This window comes from Acartia tonsa, chromosome 13 (genome assembly GCF_053477335.1).
Source record: "Acartia tonsa isolate MP-2025a chromosome 13, ASM5347733v1, whole genome shotgun sequence".
Classification (NCBI taxonomy): Eukaryota; Metazoa; Arthropoda; class Copepoda; order Calanoida; family Acartiidae; genus Acartia; species Acartia tonsa.
Genome location: NC_137272.1, coordinates 6579395 through 6599090, shown reverse-complemented (window position 1 = coordinate 6599090; position 19696 = coordinate 6579395). Strand labels below are relative to the sequence as shown.

Genomic DNA, 19696 nt, shown 5'->3' with positions numbered 1-19696 from the left:
GGCTTTATCATAATTCTTATAATTCTTAGTCTTTATTTACATCTCTATTATAACTACGCAACGAGAGGGGACAATAAGCTGTATATTACACTAGTCCTAAAAGTTTTATAATATCGTTATCTTACTCGTTGGCTTAACAACTTTGGGAACTTCAATAAATTGGTTGATTTATTGAGTTGATTGTTTAAACGTTTCAACCACTTTTTACGCTACAGAAGGGGTAATTTTATGTCTCATTATTGGGGATCTTTATCAATTTAGCAGCCATTGTCCTATCCCTATAGATCCCTGTCTAATTATAGATTAGCTGCGCTTCTAAAATGGTATTTTCAAGTAACTGTCGACATACTACTTTTTTACAGGGATCTGAAGGGATAAGACAATGGCCGATGAATTCATTTACATCCCAAATGATGATACACAAAATTCCCTTTTATGTAGATTACAATTAAAACGTCTAGACACTTAACTCAATGAATCAACCAATCATTTATTCATTAAAAGTCCCCAGAGTTGTTAAGTCAATGAATATGAATATGTCATTAAAAACTTTGAGGACTAGTGTAATAAACAGTCCAATGTCACCTCCCTCCCTGCGACATACCACTTTTTTATGACTTTCAAAGATGTATATAAAGATATACTTAATAAGGAAAATAAAAGCTTAATTCCATGTCAGGGACTTTGGGATAGTAAAATAGATAAAAAAAGGGTTTTGTGTCATAAAGAGAGGGAACAATGGTCTGTTTATTACACTAGTCCCCAAAGTTATATAAGTTTTCTTATTGGTTGACTTAACAAATTTAGGGACTATATTGAGCTTTGATTAATTTGATCATGAAATTAAGTGTTCAATCATTTCAATCACTAATTGTAATCTACAGAAGTGGCACTTTTGTTACTTTTAATAGGGATGTATTTTAATTTATCAGACTTTGTCTTATCCATTTAGATCCCTGATTAGGTCCCCTCAGGTCTCATAACTCCAACATAGGTTAAACGATTACTAATTTACGTCATTTATTTAGAAAAATATAATTTAAAAACCGAATATTTAGTGCAAAATAAAATTGGATATATTTCTCAGAATTTCTTCTAATTATTCGTTTTGGCTTTATTACTGTTTACTTTATTTCTTCTTGGAGATGGTTCTTTTTTAAATCAGGGATATAATAATAGGACAATAGGCATGGTTTTATTCTTACCCTTTACATTTATGTTTGGATTATTGAATCTGATTCATTTGCAAGAAATCAAAATTGTTTCTTAGCCATACTGAAAAGTTATGTTTCGTATCGTATTATAGATAATTTTTAAGAGTAGGATAAATAAGAGTCATAAAGTTAATCCCGTAAGGAATAACTAATCTGAAATCAATCTTAAAATTTTTCATTTGCTAGAAAAATACTGGGTGGAAGAAAGTGATGTAGATTTATTAATCTCTATAGTCCCCGCCCTCCCTGTATACAAGTAGTAATTTAGGGTTGAAATGATTTATAGCAAGGAAAGGAAACGCAGTGTTTTCTTAAAATCGCTAACACAAAGTTTAGAGTTTATAAACGAATGAAAATTTACATCATACAGTACAAATGACCAATAATAGGCAAATAAACATTTGGTCAATTGCAATGCATACTGGCCGAACATTGGTCATTTGTATTGTATGACGTAATTTTTTATTAGGCACTATAAGCTGCCATTAAAAGAGATGCGTCTATAATAACATTGTACCTAATCGTCACAAATATTTTAAAGTCTTAAAGGCATGCTTAAAGGCTTCTATTCTATAACTAGTTTATGCCCAACAAGTTTTCAACAGTTATAGTTAACATTCGACAGCAAAATAGATGAACATAAGCTCCTAAATTTATAGGAGTTATTTAAGAACTAATGGAAGATCAGTTTAGATTCTTGTGTTATTTTTGATAATGAATTTTGCACTTTGAATACAGGGATCTAAAGGGATAAGACAATCACCAATAAATTGAACTACATCCCCAAAGATGATATACAAAATTAACACTTCTGTAGAGAACAATTAGTGGTTTTTTAAACGTTTAGACACACAACTTCATGAACCAACCAATAAAAATTCACGAAAAGTCCCCAAAGTTGTTAATCCAACAAATAAGACAACGTTATTATTATTATTATTGGGAATTGGTGTAATAAAGAACCCAATGTCCTCTCCTCAATGAATAAAAATAGAAATACGGACAAAAGATTGAAAATAAAAACTTGCTAGCTTTGTCTATTTTGTATATCAAATTTCAGCAGTAATGTAAAACCACAGGCTTGAAAGGCTCATTGTCTGCTGGATGTTTGAAAGATCTTTGTCTAACCATATCTAAACCAGATATGTCATCATAGGAGAGGGCTGAGTTATTAGTATCATTTCTTTAGGAATCTTATGGGACAATGGACGATAAATTGATTTACATCCCCATTGATGATAATCTTAATTACTCCCTTTGTAGATTATGATTATTGGCCGAAAAGTTTAAACATCACTGTTTGTAGGTCAATTTATAAAATTCAATAAAAGTACTAAAGGCTTTGGGATGTTAGCGACATCCTGTTACTTTTATATCAGAATAGCGGATGCACCCCTAACATCTAATATTCGTAGCTAAAACCATATCAGGACCTATAAGTAGGTTCACTGTAAAGGAGAACCATATCGGTTTAGCGGTATAAATAAAAAAGCTTTCTACTTTATATAAGAGGATAACTATTTTTCAGGGTTCGGAAGCCGCAGCCGCAGCCTCAGCCTCAGCCACCATCAGCCGCGCGGCTTACGAGAAGCCTCAAAATCAGCCGCGCGGCTTCCTCAGCCACCCAATAAGCCTCAGCCTTAGTCGCAGCCGCGCGGCTTAAAGAAAACATAAGCCACTGTAAGCCTCAGCCGCATTCAGCCACTGTAAGCCTCAGCCACTGTAAGCCTCAGCCACAAAACTCCAATTCAGCCACATTAAGCCTCAGCCGCACTAAGCCTCATTCAGCCAACGCCCCTCTAAGCCTCAGCCGCAATCAGCCGCGCGGCTTATAGTTGGGAAAGCCTCAGCCACACTCAGCCGCGCGGCTGTTAATAATTTGAAGCCGCAGCCGCACTCAGCCGCGCGGCTTCAAGAAAGCCTCAGCCGCAGCTGCAAAGTTATGATTATGCCGCAGCCGCAGCCGCGCGGCTTGATATTTGTAAGCCGCAGCCTCAGCCGCAGCTTAATTTTTTAAATTCAGCCGCAGCTTTGACACAGCCGCGCGGCTGAGATATTGTAAGCCCCAGCCGCAGCCGCAGGTGCTAAATTAGTACAAGCCTCAGCCGTCAATTCAGCCGCGGGGCTTAATTTTCATTTAATTTTGTCTGTCTGAAGCTTAAGATCTCAGCAACCACTGAACTGACAATGTTGTCCTTCTCAGGAATCCTTTTACTAAAGTAACAGGATGTCTATGTGTCTGTGTATCTGTGTGTCTGTACCGAAGGATCTCTCTAACCGCTGAACCGATCGGGTTCTCCTTAACAGGGTAGCTTCTCATAGGTCCTGGGAAGGTTTATAACTATTTTTTTGGGGGTGGGACACCCCCAACCCCCCAAAAAAATTTAAAATCCCCCCCCCCCTCAAAAAAAGAAAAATTTTTTTAAATTTTTTAAACTAAAATTAAAAATGAGGGGGGAGCCCCCCCCCCCTAAAAAAAAAATTCCCCCCCCCCAAAAAAAAATTTTTTTTTACTTTTCTTTAAAAATTTAAAATAAGAAATTGGGTTATTAAATTTGACTCTCTCTCTTCCTCAAGTGCCCCCTAAAGGCCTGTAGGGGCGTAGCCGCTAGTTATATATATATTGACATTGGATGGTTTTGAGCTAATTTTGGGGTGGGGGTCAGACATTTCCATCGCCCAAAAATAATTTTTTTAAATGTTATACTTTTAAATTTTTTTATATTCTTTTATAAAAATTTTATCTTAAGTTTTTTTAAAATTACAACATAGAAACTACCATCTCGAACAACTACAAAAAGTTTGAACCTGTAATGTAAGAGCTCCAGTGGCGTAATCAGTTAGCGCACGGTTCTTCTACACTGTTATGCCGGGGTTATAAGTTCGAATTTCACCAGGAGCAAGACGTTTTTGAACGTTGATACTTATAAATATTATTGAATACTATTTATAGGGTAACTGCCCTACTGACGTTTGCCTAATTTTATTGTTTTTAAAAGATACAAATTTTTCAGAATTTACTTAATATTCACTATGAATTTGCATTATCTTAAATTTTTTTTCTTGTACAAGTGGCCTATTTAGCTCAATGGTAGAGCACTCGTCTTGTAAACTAGGGACCGTGAGTTCAAACCTCACAGGGGGCAATCAATTTTTGTGATACTCAAGTTATATAGTACCTTCTCTATTATTTTTCCGTTTAGGTACGCAATACTTGTTCTATATAATTAAGCTTCTCCTACTTAGATATTTCTTCAATTTTAAATGTATTTAATACTTTGTGGTTGATGAGAGACACTAAAAAAGTTATGCAAAAAAAAAGATTTATACATATTTCATTTTTCATAGTATTTTTAAATTAATGAAAATATTTAAATTAAGATTTGAGGAGGGGGGAGGGTGTGTGTGTGTGTTTATTTTGAACACAAATTATCCTAATATGTTTTCTAACAAAAAAAATTTAAACAGCGATGTATTTTACTTTTTAAAGTTGGTTAAAAAGGGTCTGTAAAATGCAATAAATTGTCCTGTATAATATGCAAAAAAATCTACATAATCTTTATGTACTCGATAGATTGAAATAGTTAAATGATTATCATATATCATCCGATTTTGTTTATTTTACAAAGATGCTTACTAAAATTGATTTTATTTTCGAAACTGCAATTATTATAAAAAAAATGTTTCTTTATCTTCATCATTATGTTATACAATTTCTGAATTTATAAGCAATACATGAATCGATATATTATTACTTTGATGTTGTCCATATTTTCATGTACTCTGATAAAGAAATAATCTCAGCTGGCTAAAATAACAATAACCCCCATACACCCCCTTTAATCCATCTCTCCCCTCTTATGGGATATATAAATGAACTGGCCAATAAATGAGGTCCATAATTTTATTAACAAATTTTCTTTTTTTTAATATATCCACATATTCTATTATATAAAGTGGTAATGTGAAGCTTCTTATTGATCCAGGGAAAGTTTATAATTTTTTTGGGGAAATGTATAAAGTATGGAGAGTTATTTTGTCTGTAGATTAAGAATTCGATAACTACTGAACTAATGTAAACTTTTTAAATTGCCTTTTCCAAGTTTTTGAATTTTTTAAAAAACTAAAATTAAAACTGGTGGGTGCTCAACCAAACTCCCCCCTATTTTCCCATAAAAAAATAATAAAAGTCACCGTTCATCCCCCCAAATTTTTTTTTCTTCTGGGATTCGAACCCGGATGATAGATGGTTCAAAGCTGTTACCGTACCAAAAAGCTATCAGAGCTCCAATATTTCAAAATGAAAATTTGTCTTATTTTTAGATCATTAAGTATTATGATGTCTGTTTGTTTGTCAGTCTATATGTTTGTACTACAGGATCTCGCTAACTACTAAACCGATATGGTGCTCCTATTCAGGGTAGTTTCTTATAGGTACTGGGAAGGTTTACAACTATTTTGGGGGAGGGTACCATCACACTACCAGAAAAAAATTGCCTTAGAAAAAAAATTAAACATCACCCCAAAATTAAAAATGTGATTTACTCGCCCTGGCCCTCCCCACCCAATAAAAATCACCCTACCCCCCAAAAAATTATTTTAATTCAGTTCTTCTTTTTCCAGTACCTATTGTTTAGTATTTTTTGTAATAACTTCATAATTACATTGTCATTAAGATTATGTGACATAAAAAGTTAGTCATAAAAATTATACCCATGAATAATTGTAATAAAAAGCACTTTTGTAAAAAAACATTTTTCATAAGAGGTAAGTTTTTATGACAAATACATTTATTGCAAGTGTACATATGATAAGCATTTTAAAGACGATTATTTTTAAGACAAATTTAACCTGCGTACCATGGCTCAACATGTAGCGCATCTGCTTGTCATCATGGAGGTAATAGGTTCGAATCTTGGCCAGACACTGCGCGAAAACTGAAGACGTTAAATGGTTCCTACTGCAGCTATGCCAGGTATGCAACATGTAAAGTTAGCGTATGATTTCCTTGGCTCGTAAACAGGCGTAACTCATTACCATAGGACTTTCTGGCAGGTAGTTGATTGCTGGATAGATGTCACTTAAATTGGAAAGAATTGGTTCCCCTTAATTATCCAAGGTTCAACAAGAAGCGCATCTGCTTGTCATCAGGGAGGTAATAGGTTCGAATCTCGGCCAGACACTGCTTTATAACTGAAGACATTAAATGGTTCCTACTGCTGCTATGGCAGGTGTACAACATGTAAAGTTGGAGTAGGAGGATTTCCTTGGCTCATAAACAGGCGTAACTCATTACCATAAAACTTTCAGGCAGGTAGTTCAATAAAAAAAGTTGGTTGCTGGATAGATGTCACTTAAACTAATACAGAAAAGGAAAGAATTGGTTCCCCAAGGTTCAACAAGTAGCGCATCTGCTTGTCATCAGGGATGTAATAGGTTCAAATCTCGCGCAGACACTGCGTTATAACTGAAGACATTAAATGGTTCCTAGGTGCTAGGTGTGCAACATGAACAGGCGCAAAGGAAAGATATAATTCCCCTTAGTTATCCAGGGTTGTTGGACCTTGAGTTAATGTCATAGAAACCCTCGACCGTGGCTCAACATGTAGCGCATCGGCTCGTCGTCTGGGAGTTGATAGGCTTTGTACTGCATCATAACTAAAGATGTTGAAATAAAATCCTACTGCTAAAAAACTTGTATAAAACTTTGGGTACCAGTATAAAACTTTGGGTATCAGAATAAATTTTTGTCTATTAGTATAAAACTTTGGGTACCAGTATAAAACTTTTGGTACCAGAATAAATTTTTGGCTATTAGTATAAAATTTTGGGTACCAGTATAAAACTTTAGGTACCAGTATAAAACTTTGGGTACCAATATAAAATTTGGGTACCAGTATAAAACTTTGGGTACTCGTATAAAACTTAAGGTACCAGTATAAAACTTTGGGTACCAATATTAAAACAAAATTTTAGGTATTAGTATAAAATTTTGGGTACCAGTATAAAACTTTGGGTACCAGTATAAAACTTTGGGTACCAGTATAAAACTTTGGGTACCAGTATAAAATTTGGGTACCAGTATAAAATTTGGGTAACTGTATAAAACTTTGGGTACCAGTATAAAACTTTGGGTACCAGTATAAAATTTGGGTACCTGTATAAAACTTTGGGTACCAGTAAAAAACTTTGGGTACCAGTATAAATTTTTAGTACCAGTATAAAACTTTTGGTACCAGTTTAAAACTTTGGGTACCAGTATAAAACTTTGGGTACCAGTATAAAACTTTGGGTTCTAGTATAAAACTTTGGGTACCAGTAAAAAACTTTGGGTTCCAGTATAAATTTTTAGTACCAGTATAAAACTTTGGGTACCAGTTTAAAACTTTGGGTACCAGTATAAAACTTTGGGTACCAGTATAAAACTTTGGGTTCTAGTATAAAACTTTTGGTACAAGTATAAAACTTTGGGTACCAGAATAAAATTTGAGTACTAGTCTAAAACTTTGGGTACCTGTATAAAAACTTTGGGTACCAGTATAAAACTTTGAGTACTAGTATAAAACTTTGGGTACTAGAATAAAACTTTGGATACCAGAATAAAATTTGAGTACTAGTATATAATTTTGGGTACTAGTATAAAACTTTGGGTACCAGTATAAAACTTTGGGTACCAGTATAAAATTTTGGGTACCAGTATAAAACTTTGGGTACCAGTATAAAACTTTGGGTACCAGAATAAAACTTTGGGTACCAGTATAAAATTTTGGGTACCAGTATAAAACTTTGGGTACCAGTATAAAACTTTGTGTACCAGTATAAAACTTTGGTTACCAGTAAAATTTGGGTACCAGTATAAAACTTTGGGTTCTAGTCTAAAACTTTGGGTACCATTATAAAACTTTGGGTTCCAGACTAAAACTTTGGGTACCAGTATAAAACTTTGAGTACCAGTATAAAACTTTGGGTACTAGAATAAAACTTTGGGTACCAGAATAAAATTTGAGTACTAGTATATAATTTTGGGTACCAGTATAAAACTTTGGGTACTAGAATAAAACTTTGGGTACCAGAATAAACTTTGGGTACTAGTATAAAACTTTGGGTACCAGTATAAATTTGGGTACTAATTCTGAATCAAACATTTGAAAAAATCCTGCTGTCCTCCCCCCTCTTCCCTCCACTCTTATTCTCACAACCCCTAACCACCCTCAACTCTCCAAAAAATGTCCTAGAATGCATTTAAAAAATCCAATTTAGCCGAAGCCTCAGCTGCAAAGCTTATTTTATAATCAGCCATAAGATCGGCCGCAAGGCTTAATATTGTATTCAGCCGCAGCCGCATTCAGCTGCGCGGCTGAATTTAATTCAGCCACAGCCTCAGCCGCACGGCTTTCAGTAAGCCGCAGCCTCAGAATCAGCCGCGAGGCTTAATTATGTTATCAGCCACTCTCAGCCTCAGCCTCACTCAGCCGCGCGGCTTAATTTTCCAATCAGCCACTGTAAGCCGCAGCCGCTATGAGCCGCGCGGCTTTCAGTAAGCCGCAGCCTCAGCCACAAATCCTTCAGCCACTGTAAGCCTCAGCCACCCTCAGCCACTGTAAGCCTCAGCCGCTCGAAGCCTCAGCCACAAAATTCCAATTCAGCCACTGTAAGCCTCAGCCACCCCAATTCTTATTAAGCCTCAGCCGCATTCAGCCGCAGCCACTCTCAGCCGCACTAAGCCTCAGCCACTCTCAGCCTCAGCCACTTCCATAACTTTAAGCAGCCGCAGCCGCAGCCGCAGCCGCAAATTAGGATTCAGCCGCAGCCGCAGCCGCGCGGCTGATAGCGCGGCTTCCGAACCCTGCTATTTTTACATAAAAGTCTAATGGACTAGCCCTGCTATTAGTGTATCCGTCTTATATTTGTTATTAATTCTATTTGACAGACTAACTACAATATGGCTAAATAATTTGTCTTCATTGAAAGAAAAAGAACCTACAATATTATTGTCTACAAGTATCAGGATGTAAGTCTATATGAGTTTGTCTGTAGCGAATTATCTCTCAAACTGCTAGACCAATAAAGTTCTCATTTTCAGTGGAGCTTTTAAAAGGACTATTACTATTTTGAGGTAGGGTACATCCATACTCACAAAAGAATTCATCCAAAAATCATTTTTAAACTGCTTTGCTTAATAAAATGTACATCCATAAAACATTCAAACCTTTAATTGCAAGACCTTTACCATGAAATTATATTCTTACTGGGCATTTAAATGGGTTTTGTGCTGTTTATACGCCAATGCATTTTATATTTTTATGATATTACATAACTTATCTTGAAATTAATAGGTAATATTTTTATTTTTGGTTGTGCAAAATTCAACTCTTGTTGTTTATAAGACACATAAAGTCAAAATACGAATTATACTATTTCCGATGAGTTTTTAATAGCGATACTTCTCTATATGTCATTAGTGTTCTTTGTCCCATTTTCTCTGTATTAGATAATTAATTTTTATTATAAAGTAACAGAATCTATGTGTGTCTGTCTGTGTGTACCGAAGGATCTTGCTAACCACTGAACCGATATGGTTCTATTTTACAGTGTAGCTTCTTGTAGGTATTTTTAAACAATTTTTTCGAAAGAGAAATCGCCACTTAAAAAAAATACCCCACAAAAAAGATGCATTTATGGGCGTAGCCGCTAGTAGAGAAATAAGGCGAACGAAAAATAACCTAAAACTAAAACCTGAAGCTATATAAGGAATCACTTATTTAAAGGACTCACTCGTATAAATGGTTATCAAGATCCTAACGTACATACTAAACAACTTATTTTCTTTTTATGACTTTCTTACAAAAGGATTGCTTGAATTAAATGTTATCATCCTTGTTAAAAAGACTTTCAGTTAGAATTACTACAAAAATATGAGACGATTGACAAATATAATTTTTATTAATTGTATTTACTATATGTTTTGAAGTAAATGAAAGGGTAATGTCTTGGCCTATAAAGAGAATATTAAGGACTTATTGTTAAAGAAAATACAATGCAATCAGAGAGAGATGGGACAATAGGCTCTTTATTACATTAGTCCCCAAAGATTTATAATAACGGTTTCTTATTTGCTGGCTTTTAGGACTTTTACCGAATTTTGATTGGTTGGTTTATTGAGTTGAGTGTTCAAACGTTTCAACCAATATTTGAATCTACAGAAGGAAAAATTTTGCTTGTCATTATTGAGGATGTACAATGTACATCAATTCATCGGCCATTGTCTTATCTCTTTAGATAAATAAAATAAAAATAGTTAACAATTAATTAAGGCTGTACAAATCTTGAAATCAGAATTGGAGATCTAATACACAGACAATTTGATGAAATGCAGTTATCCGTTTCTACTTTTTGTACTGTTCTCATGCAACGGATATTCTATAAAGCTTATACATGTCTTTAAATTTAATAATAAATATTTTTTAATAACTGCTACCCAAATTATGAAATATGTACATATATAAAATGGACTCTTTTATGGACAGTTTCCTACAAATACGAAAATATGCGAAAGTTTTGATCTCTCGGGGAAAAATGGTAGTGTGTCGCTCATTTGCATCAAAGCATATTTAGTCAATCATTAGAATTGTTCAGAAACCTTGATGAATAAAACATAAGTTACATATCGAGATTTTTAAAAACGCAGCCATTCTATGATGAATTACTCGCTGCTAATAACTGCTTTTTACCTAATTAACTATCTCGTTTAGGCGAGATTCAATTTTGATTTCAAGTGAGCATCTAGAGAAGTCAGAGCATCATCCTCTAAAGCCTACTGTGCTCTTAGGTTAAGTAACATCCAAACAGACAACCAACCTATTGATTGCACGACACTTGTCTAGAAGTCTTAACAATGCATGATAATGAGTTGCGAATTTTTTAAAACAAAGGCATTACTCTTACTCTCTCTATTAGTGTTTCGTGCCAGACATAACAGCATAAGGTATCATTTCTACCGTCTATATTATGACGCAGTGTAAACAAGACTCGAATCAGACACCGCACTATCTTCTTCGCTAATACCACGGGTCAATGAAAGCTTTTTAGGTGCTTGATTTATTTTGATGATTCTAAAGACCTTCGTCTGATTGGATATGGTATTGGGATTTGAAGGTACTGCCACGTTCCACCAGCCAGACAAATATTACCTGAAAAATAATAAAAACAAAATTAAAACTGAACTTTTTTGTAATAGTTTATTGGGTTTTTATCATGAAAGTAGTAACTGATCAATATGAAACTTTGAACAATCCATTTAATTACATTTTAAGAATTAACTCTTCCAACTTTAGTCGAAGGTCAATTAAAACTCAAAAAAAATCACATTCTTGGAGATGCTTTTTATATTGCCTATAAAAAATGACGTCATACAATACAAATGACCTATGATATATACTATTTTTAAATCCCAATTTCCATAATCCTGTTCTTAATTGGATTTGATTAGAGCTTTCAATGTTTGATAGAAGGCTATCCAACTAATGTATGATATTATCCTTGTTTTGTTTGTTTGTTTGTTTTGATATTTAAGGTGTATTCTAACATAATAGATTATTTATCAAAGTCTTATTACAAGGTTATAAAAATAAGGTTATTTAAAAATATATTTAAATCAAGGTGAAGTCAGCTAATCTGAATCTCGAATATTTTTTTCAACAATCGTGTTCATCCTCTGAATAATACCTTGTATTTATGCGCGCAAAAGCCAAATATATTGAATCCTTCTATATAAAACCTTGAGACATAACAATGTGCGCAAAAGTTTAATTAATAAGCACACCATAGTGACTCCTCCTTGAGACTTAACAATGTGCGTAAAAGTTTAATTAATAAACATCACATAGTGACTCCTCAATGAGACATAACATTGTGCACAAAAGTTTAATGAGCCTTGCCATGTGACTCTTCCTTTATAAAACCTTTAAACATTACAATGTAAACAATAGATTAATTAATGAACAACAATCCATAGTGATTCCTTCTATATAAAACCTTGAGACAACAAAATGTGCGCAAAAGTTTAATTAATGAGCCTCCTATAGTGTGATCCTTCGATATAAAACCTTGAGACAACACAATGTGCGCAAAAGTTTAATTAATGAGCCTCCTATAGTGTGATCCTTCAATATAAAACCTTGAGACAACACAATGTGCGCAAAAGTTTAATTAATGAGCCTCCTATAGTGTGATCCTTCAATATAAAACCTTGAGACAACACAATGTGCGCAAAAGTTTAATTAATGAGCCTCCTATAGTGTGATCCTTCAATATAAAACCTTGAGACAACACAATGTGCACAAAAGTTTGATTAATGAGCCTCCTATAGTGCGATCCTTCAATATAAAACCTTGAGATATAAAAATGTGTACAAATGTGAATAATAAGCATCGCATAGTGAATCCTATATAAAACCTTGGGACATTACAATGTAAAAAAAACAATGGATTAATTAATGAACAACATCGCCTATCCTTCTAAATAAAACATTGAGACAACACAATGTGCGCAAAAGTTTGATTAATGAGCCTTGCTATGTGATTCCTTCTATATAAAACCTTGAGACATAACAATGTGCGCAAAAGTTTAATTAATGAGCCGCGCATCTTTTGCCTTGTTGACCTTCTAACCCAAAATGTTTCTTCAAAGTCGAGAATAGTTATTTCTCGCATCGTATTATAAACGGCTTTTCGCGGATATAGAATGTACAATTATAAAATTAAAACTAGTTTTTTTAGCCCCGAGGTGCCGAAGGCACCGGCTAAAAATGGTTTTAATCTTATGATTGTACATTTTTATATTCGTAGAAAGCTGGATATTATACGATGCTAGACATAGTTTTTTCCTATCCACAGGATTCGAATGGATACGAAAATAACTTTAAATCTTTTGCTAAAAGACATGTAGCATCCATTACAAGCCAAATTTAGGACATAAAAATCAAATGTTATAAAGTAAAGCATTGCTTGTTAAACGTCTTATTCAGGGTTCTAAAGAAATAAAAAAAATGGCCGATAAATAGATGTAAATTGTACATCCCCAATTACGATACACAAAATTCCCCCTTCTGTTGTGGTTGAAACGTTTGAACGCTCAACTCAATGAACTAACCAATCAAAATTCACAGAAGTCCCAAAGTTGTTAGGCCAACGTATAAGAAAACGTTATCATAAAATTTTGGGGACTAGTGTAATAAACAGTGCATTTTTATCTCTCTCTCTAGTCCTATTACTATTGAATTTTGTAATTTTGCTAAAATGTATTCTAGCTGTATTATATTGAAACCATAAAGTTGACCTTTTGATACTTTTTTTTTGATACAGCATTTGTCTTCTTTTTAGGATAAATGCTCAACAATCATGTACTTTGTAAACAATTTATTATCAAAACACACATTATAAATTAACTACTATATATAATCAGGGTTCGGTAGCCGCTAATTTTTGTGCCACAGCCACTAAGATAAGGGATCGAAAAGAATAAGATAAAGAACGATAAATTGTTATACATACCCAATGATGATAATATTACTAACCCCTTTTGTAGATTACAGTTTGTGGTTGAAATTATTGGACACTCAAGTAAATGAACCAACCAATCAAAATTCAATAAAATTTCCCAAAGTTGTTAATGAAATAAATAAGATAATGTTATTATAAAACTTTAGGGACAAGTGTAATGAACAGCACAATGGCTACTATATCTCAGGGTTCGATAGTTGCCTTTTTTGTACCACAGCTGCTAATAAATGAAATGTAAAGGGTGTTAGCAACAACAACAAAAACAGAAAATAATTAGGAATAGACATGCATAAAAATGGAGTCTCTAAAATGTTTTCGAGTAGCTTATTTTCCAATTTCGAGATCTTACACAATGACTTAATCTGCAGAAAAGCTTCGACTTTAATTTGAATGTATACCAACAAGAAAAGCCACTAAAATTTTCCACACAAAAAACAATTTGTAGTTCCTAGAAATAAGAATTGGCAGATAGTTTTCAGGGATCTAAAGGGATAAGACAATGGACGATAAATTAATGTACACTCAATGATGATACACTAAATTATCCTTTTCAATTAGTGGTTAAAATGTTTGGACACTTAACCTAATAGACCAACTATCAAATTCAATAAAAGTTCCCAAAGCGGTAAGCCAACGAATAAGAAATCGTTACTATAAAACTTTGGGGACCAATGTAATAAAAAGCCTATTGTTCCCTCCCTCCCTGGATATTTATACATACAACGTATTATGTAAAACTCAGGGGAATAGGTGCCATGTATTTGACTCATAAAAATATGCGTTTTTTTTATTTTAAAAAGTAGGATAAGCACTTTATAGTGGCTATACAATTGGATGAAGAAAGGGCATCAGATTGATTTTTCATCTTAATATTTTGAGTTTTAAATCCGTTAAACATCTAACAAAACATTGGTATCATGCTAACACTCTATTACTGAACAATCTTTTAAAGTAGAAATAAGATGAAGTAAGATGGAATTATATCTCAATTATTATCTTTTATGTACCTATTCCTGTATTCTTCATCAATAAGAATACAGTTACAATGAAAATGGATGTAGAATATACGTGGATATTATGACAGGGGAAAAATTGTCGTCAATACAGGTTGCTATTTCCCCTGTCATTTATTGGTCGAGCAATTTATCCAGTTGGAAGTGAGGGGATGGAGAAAACAGTTATTTTAACCCGCTACACGGTTCACTTTATTAGAGAATATGAAAATCTGGTGTAATATCCTAGTGATAATAAATCCACTGTTATAATATGTAAACTAAATTTGCCTGGTCAAACCATTGCATTTTTGAAAACAATCTTTTTCAGTCACATTTTTAGGAAGCGTAGATTTTCTTCAATTTACAAATGTAAATATGTTTTTTTGGGGTATAGTCGCTTTCGTGAAATCTCCTCTTTCGTTTCGTCGTATTTTCACAGTAGCTTTTGATAAGTTATTTTTATGTTAAGTTAGGTTAGGTGATTGCCCCACAGGGTTAGGCAATTGGCCCCGAAGCATATGTAATCACCTTATGGTTATGTGGTTATGTTTTGTTGATTTTGTCCAATCTATGATAGCACAAAAACACAGCAAGTTTAATTATTTAGCTATTTTACTAAAATTTGTAATGTGCTAATAAAAAATTTGTGTTTATAAAATTTTGACAATACAAAAGAAAGTAATTTTGCGTCAAATTATTTGCAGTGCTTGCAATAATAATCATGTAGAATGTTGATCTTGTTTGGTTTTCCATAGTTTGGACCTAAGACTCCTGGAGTATGACGAGACACTTTTGTATAGCCACCAGGGCCAGCTTAAGCTCCACGTATGTCTTGACACGCTGTCTCATGAGAGCTTCTCGTTATTACCTCGCCCTCGCCAATTTTGAGCATGAGAGAATGTTGTTCTTGTTTGCATGGCTTTGTTTTGGCAAATAATTGTGTCCAAAAAATCTTCAGAAATGTAATAGGTTGGTTAGGTGTCCTTACAAAACGTCACAAAAGTAACAGGATGTCCGTGTCTGTGTGTATCAAAATACTCGCTAGACCGATATGGTTCTCATTTACATTTTCTTAAAGGTCCTGGTAAGGTTACCTAAACCCTGGTAAAAGAAAAAAACAATCTTCACCCAATTTTTCACCAATTCTTTTGAAAACTATAAGGTAAAGATAAGAGTCGACTCCCCTATTTCCCTCCAGTGCCACTAGAGACCTCTAGTTACCACAAATTGTAGAAAAAGATTTTTCTTAAGAGCGATTTATTTAGGGAGGGTGATAGTTTAGACGGACAGACGGATAACCTGTCACTTTTATAATGAAATGGTTAACATTTGCAGTTTTATAAAAATGCTAAATTGGGTGGCAAAGCGATTATGCAACACAAACTTTGCATACAATAAAAACCTAACAAGTATACATCATCCATTAAAGCTAAGTTCTGAAATGGTAGAACAAACGAACATTAACATTTGTTGAGAGTAAGAACTGAATAAGCAGAATATAAATGTATAAGTCTAAACATTGTAAGTAAATTTGTTGCAAAATGCATAAATACAGGATACTGTTGAACATCGTATTTAATTGTCCTAGAAATCATTATTCCAAAAATCAGGTGAATAGGATAATTATATCAAAAATTGTTGATTTTTAAGTTTAATATCAACATGTTTTAAATAGACGTAGGGACATTCTAATAGCGATTTTAGAGTTGCTCCGTTTTCTAAATCAAACCTAACTACTTGGGACAACTCTAACATGCCTAAAATAATGACGGAAGGACGGGCCCTAATTGTAAAAAAGCTTCGCTTTAAAAAATGCATAGAATAAAAACAGAAAAAACTGCATACTCAAAGAATTTGACAATTTTCATTCTTTTGTTTGGTTAAATTATTCGATTATTTTATAAAATCAACCAATCGACTTAAAATAGAATGATTGTTCAACAGTATTCAACAAGTATAGATGATTTGATTTTTACTATCTATACCCAGACAATGGGCTGTTTATTACACAAGTCCCCAAAGTTTTACAATAACGTTTTCTTATTCGTTGGCTTTCAACTTTGGGGCTTTAGTGAATTTAATTTGGTTGATTCATTAAGTTGAGTGTTCAAACGTTTCAACCACTAATTTTAATCTACAGAAGGGATAATTTTATATATCATCATTGGGGATATACATCAATTCATCGGTCATTGTCTTATCCCTGTGATCAATGAATTAATTACAGGTAACAAAATTTAGGAAGTATTACAGATTTAACGACTCATAAACAGACATCGTAAATAGAAAATAGCAGGGATCGGAAGCCGCGCGTAAGCCGCGTGTAACTCTCAGTGAAATCGTCATTTTATCACTATAAAATCAGCTAGTTGTATAAAACTGCTCTTTAGCAGACAATCCTTCTTTCTGAAATTTCTTTTATTAAAAATATTTTTCTCCTGAAATAAATATGTTTTACATTTTGTACATCCTTTGTAAATAAAAGAAAAGTTTCAAAATTTGCACTAGCGGATACGCCACTAAAAACATTTTTCACGTTGGATTATATTTTTGTCTAGGGGCGATTTCCTCAAACCAATTCTTCTCTAAACATATAAGAAGCTTCACTGTAGGAGAACCATATTAGTGATTTTTTTGTTAAATACATACACACAGGTAGACACCCTAATATGACAATGGATGAAAATTGTACATCCCTAATCATGATAAATAGAAAAAATGACCCTTTCTGAAGATTAAAATTTTAGTCAGAAAGTTTGAACCAACCAATTAGGATTTGATTAAGCCAATTAATTAGGTGCTTATATACAGGGATCTAAAGAAATAAGACAATGGCCCATAAATGTATGAACATCCCCCACATTTGTAATTCGAAAGAAAGGGGTAGTTTTTTCCTCTCTTAAACATGCAGAGCCTCTACCTATGGATCCATAACACTGTGGGGTAGGTAATTTACAACCTAACCTGATCAAAATTAATAGATAAATCATCGAAAAACTAATCTCCTCCCTTCTTTTCAATTTATTTAAAAAATAAGAATGCATAAAGGGGTTTTATTGCTCAAGAAGAAGCTTTGTGTGAAAGCGCTTATATATTTGTGTCCAATTTCTATACATGATAATAGCAAAATCCATGGTACCCCTAATACACATACACAAAACATATAAATGGTAATTTTAACTCCCTTTTCAAATAAGTAAAAAAAACTGAGTTTTTGTATTTTTTATGTGTATAATTTTAGATGTTATCAAAGACTCAATTATCAGGAATGTAGGAGTAAGAAAAAAAGATTAGAATATTTTAGATTTTGAGTATCCTTCTGTCCTTCTGTCCGACTAAGACCATTAACTGGAATAACTATAACAAAATCTTCAATCAAGATACACAAATTTACCCCTTTTGTAAATTACAATAAGTGGTTGAAACGTTTGGAAACTCAACTAAATGAAGCAACCAATCAAAAGTCCCCAGGGTTATTAGGCAAACTAATAAGAAGTGTTATAAGTACGACTGTGGGGACTATTATTGACAATTTAGTAACAATTTTCTAGAAAATACATTTTTAACATTATTTCCACTTGAAAAAATCTAACAAAAAACTTATAAATTTATCTCTTGGTTTTATTTTGAAAACCCAATTTTTGAGTACTACATACAGACAATGTAAACTTACATTTATCCAGGCATATAAAGGGATAAGACAATGGACGATTAATTGATTGGAGACCCAATGATCATAAACAAAATATTACACCTTATGTAGGTTAACATTATTGGTTGAAAGGTTTGAACACTTCAAGTTTTGAAGCAACCAATCAAAATTCGAGTTCAAAAGTATTCAAAGTTTTTAAGCCAGCAAATAAGATTTAGTGGCTATAAAACTTTGGGTACCAGTGTAAGCTACAGTCTTTACTCCTTACCTGCAATTTAATCAACTTTTTATTATTTTTAAAACAGGGCATTTATATAATTAGAGTGTGTATGTCCGTACGTAGGTCTAACTGTACGTCTGTAACGATATAGGATTGAGAAAATCAGCAGAACATCTCTAATAATTAAGTCTACAATATTTCAAAAATGTATAGAAACGGTTTAAGCTATTACTAATTAAGCTTTTATAAAAGCGAAGCTTTTCTATAATTAGGGTCGGTCCATCCGTCCGTCACAAACGGATAGCTTTTTTCGTTAATTTAGGCATGTTAGAATTGTCCTATCTATTTCAAACTTTGCATGGTGATTCCTTTAGTAGTTAGGTACGATTTAGAAAGCGTAGCAACTCTATAATCATTACCAAAATGTCCGTACGTCCATTTTAAACCTGTATTTTTTTTCCTTTTTAACTACAAATTTTTATGTGATCTAATCATCTGATTGATCTGATTTTTGGTATGTTGATTCCTGGGACAACAAAGTATAATGTTATAATCAAAGCAACTCTATAATCAAGCCCTAAAAATGTAAGTATGTCCATAAACATTATCCTGCATCAAGCAGTTTTTAAACAAATTTACTTACAATTTTGCTCCGATTCTTATACATTTATATTCTGATTATTCAGTTCTGACACTATATAAGTGTTAATGTCCGTTTGTCCGACCGTTTCAGTGCTTCGCTTTTATGGATGTTGTCATCCTTGTTTGCGCCATATTTTTTTTATTCATATTTCTAAAAATGAGTTTCTAAAATTAAATTAAATCAATGACTGTTAATGTTCGTTTGTCATTCCGGTTTGTTGAGCTTCGCTTAGATGTTATCATCTTTGTCCAACTTGAAACAAAGGTGTATTCTTTACACGGACCAAAATTAAGATTAATATTAGCAATTACGTAAGCTAGTTTTATTATAGATTGAAGGAATTCTGGAGTTTTTAAAGTAGGATTATTCTACAAAAAGTTCTTAAAAGTTGTAAAAAAAATCTTAAATTTGT

The 19696-nt window shown here is 33.3% G+C and overlaps 1 protein-coding gene and 1 non-coding gene across 2 annotated transcripts in view; one reads left to right on the top strand and one right to left on the bottom strand.

Moving 5' to 3' along the window:
- The window catches only part of LOC145304301 (uncharacterized), a 68920-nt gene that overhangs the window by 18425 nt on the left and 30799 nt on the right, over positions 1-19696 (bottom strand). Inside the window, exon 2 of the mRNA XM_080146161.1 lies at positions 11335-11404. Coding sequence (XP_080002287.1) covers positions 11335-11404 — 70 coding nt within the window. The remainder of the gene's footprint in view (positions 1-11334; positions 11405-19696) is intronic.
- On the top strand, positions 4289-4360 carry TRNAT-UGU (transfer RNA threonine (anticodon UGU)). The gene has a single exon. It is a non-coding gene; the product is annotated as a tRNA-Thr (tRNA).